Source organism: Lolium perenne, chromosome 3 (genome assembly GCF_019359855.2).
Source record: "Lolium perenne isolate Kyuss_39 chromosome 3, Kyuss_2.0, whole genome shotgun sequence".
Classification (NCBI taxonomy): domain Eukaryota; kingdom Viridiplantae; phylum Streptophyta; class Magnoliopsida; order Poales; family Poaceae; genus Lolium; species Lolium perenne.
The window spans coordinates 345,039,811-345,041,931 of NC_067246.2; the positions used below are offsets into that span (position 1 = coordinate 345,039,811).

The following is a 2,121-nucleotide window of genomic DNA, read 5'->3' on the forward strand; positions in this document are numbered from 1 at the left end:
TTGCTTGTACCTTTGGAGATGGATGGCTCTCTCTCTCTCTCCTAAAGATACGTAGCATGCATTATATGTGCCCATCTTTTGTCTTGGCGTTAACTGCCTTTTATGAACACAGAGACTCCTTTCCTGGATTTTCAATTTGACCGGGCAGTCGAAAGCTATCTGTAGGGACATGTAGTATTAATAATCTGCCATGTTGGTTTTCCAAAAGTTTAAAGATCCAAATAAACCTCATGTGTTCCTGTTACATATCCTTCCTCATCTCTAGGCGTTCTCTCTCTGAACTTCTCCAATTAATGTGAAGTCGGTCGTAGTCATGGATCAATCAGACTCTGTTGAGAGCAAAGGCAAATATATCATCAGAACTGAAACTGAAGATTACTGCCCGTCCAGGTTTACTTGGTGCGTTGTTGCTGCCCTATGCAAAGGCACGACACGTTCGCTATCCTGCCAAACGTCGCAACGCACGAGCAGATCCACCGTCTCGCAATAACGATCCAGGAACAATGGCCGGCGGCATGCAGCCCCGCTAGCCCTGCTCGACGGGGCTGATCCGACCTACCAGAGGACATCCTCTCGACATGGTCTACGGCAGGTTCTGCTTCTCGTCGTACGACCGCGCCTGCTTCACCGCCGTCTGCTCGTCATGGCGCACCGTTGCGTCATGGCACCCGACGCTGCCTGCTCTCCCGCTACTTCACCCTTTGACCGGGGGATGCCAAGGCGCTGGCGTACAGCCTCGAGGACGGCAGGGCCCTACATGTTCCACTGCCAGGTTACCCATCCGGAAGAAGGCTCGTCAGAGCTCAGGACGGTGGCTGGGTGGCCGCCGCAGCGGGTGTTCGGCTCCTCATCGTGAATGTCTTCTCGGGCGCCAGAGTGCCGCTCTCTGTCAAACAAAGCAGTATTGGATGTACTCCCGGTGTGGAAGACGGTTTGGTCGCTCAATGTGCCAGCCAAAGTTAAGATACATTTGTGGAGATCCTTGTTGGGGGCGATCCCATGCAATGGGGTGCTTGCTAATAGACACATGATCCCAAGTTCCCAATGTTCGCTTTGTCAAACGGACTGTGAGAGTATCCGCCATGCTTATTTCTGTTGCCCTAGAGTCACTGAGATTTGGAACAAGCTGGGGCTGACTGAGCTTATATCGCATGTGGGTTCCTTTGAATTAAACGGAGGGACAATGCTAGAGGCCTTGCTGCGTGATAAGCAGGCTTCGGCCCCTTTTCTCCCTGAGGTTGATCGCAACGATCTGATAGCTGTGGCTGTTTGGTACATATGGTGGGAAAGAAGGAAGGCCACTCATGGCGAAACAGTCCAGACTCCTATTCGAACAGCCCAGTCGATTTCTGCTTTGGCTTTGAATTACTCAAGAGCGAAAAAGAAAACACCTCGGCTGATCAGACATAGTTGGATGAAGCCAAGAAACAACTTTGTAAAACTCAATGTGGATGCGGGATTTTGTGCAGATACAGGTTCTGGGGGTACTGGAGCTATAATCCGCGATGATATGGGTGGGTTTCTAGCTGCAAGTTGCTGTGGTATCCCGTTTATCTCTGATCCATCGACAGCTGAAGCTAGAGCTCTTAGGGATGGGCTGATCCTTGCCGGACAGATTGGCTGCAACAGACTCGAGGTTAATTCCGACTGCATGGATGTTATTGACGTTATGGTAAATGGCGGGAATTCCCTTGGTCCAGCGGCTGCCATTTATGAGGAGTGCTCCTTCTTGTGTCGTAATTTTACTGAAGCTTTGTTTTCCCATTGTCCTAGGGAGGCCAATATGGCTGCACACGAACTAGCTAGACATTCAGGGGGTACTGAGTTGATTGTATGGCTCGATGACCCTCCTGATTTCATTCTTAGTGTGTTAGCACAGGATGCTTCTATTATGTAATCTTTGATGCCAGCAAGTTTCTTTCGCACTCTTTTCCTTACCAGGGTACCTAAGGGGGCTGGAAGGTTTTTAATGAGGCGGCTTGCTGGCTATTATTAATGAGAAGGTGTTTTATTGTCAAAAAAAAAGCAGTATTGGATGTAAACGGCCTAGACTCGCCGCTCGCCGGTCGTATCGCAAGTCAGGATCATACCCCCGTTGTAAAAGTCGTCTTCTCGGAGGAC

At 49.9% G+C, this 2,121-nt stretch overlaps 1 protein-coding gene across 1 annotated transcript; it reads left to right on the forward strand.

Annotated features, from left to right (window-relative positions):
- Positions 1-578: 578 nt before the first annotated feature.
- LOC139838322 (uncharacterized) lies at positions 579-1,897 on the forward strand. The gene is made up of 2 exons (XM_071827730.1): positions 579-720; positions 1,470-1,897. The coding sequence occupies exons 1-2, from the start codon at positions 579-581 to the stop codon at positions 1,895-1,897; spliced, it is 570 nt and encodes a 189-aa protein (XP_071683831.1).
- Positions 1,898-2,121: the final 224 nt, after the last annotated feature.

Coding starts and splice junctions, on each gene's coding strand:
- LOC139838322 (XM_071827730.1), top strand. CDS start 579: ATGGTCTACGGCAGGTTCTGCTTCTCGTCGTACGACCGCGCCTGCTTC. Junction 721..1,469: donor TTTGACCGGGGGATGCCAAG/GCGCTGGCGTAC, acceptor GATTTTGTGCAG/ATACAGGTTCTGGGGGTACT.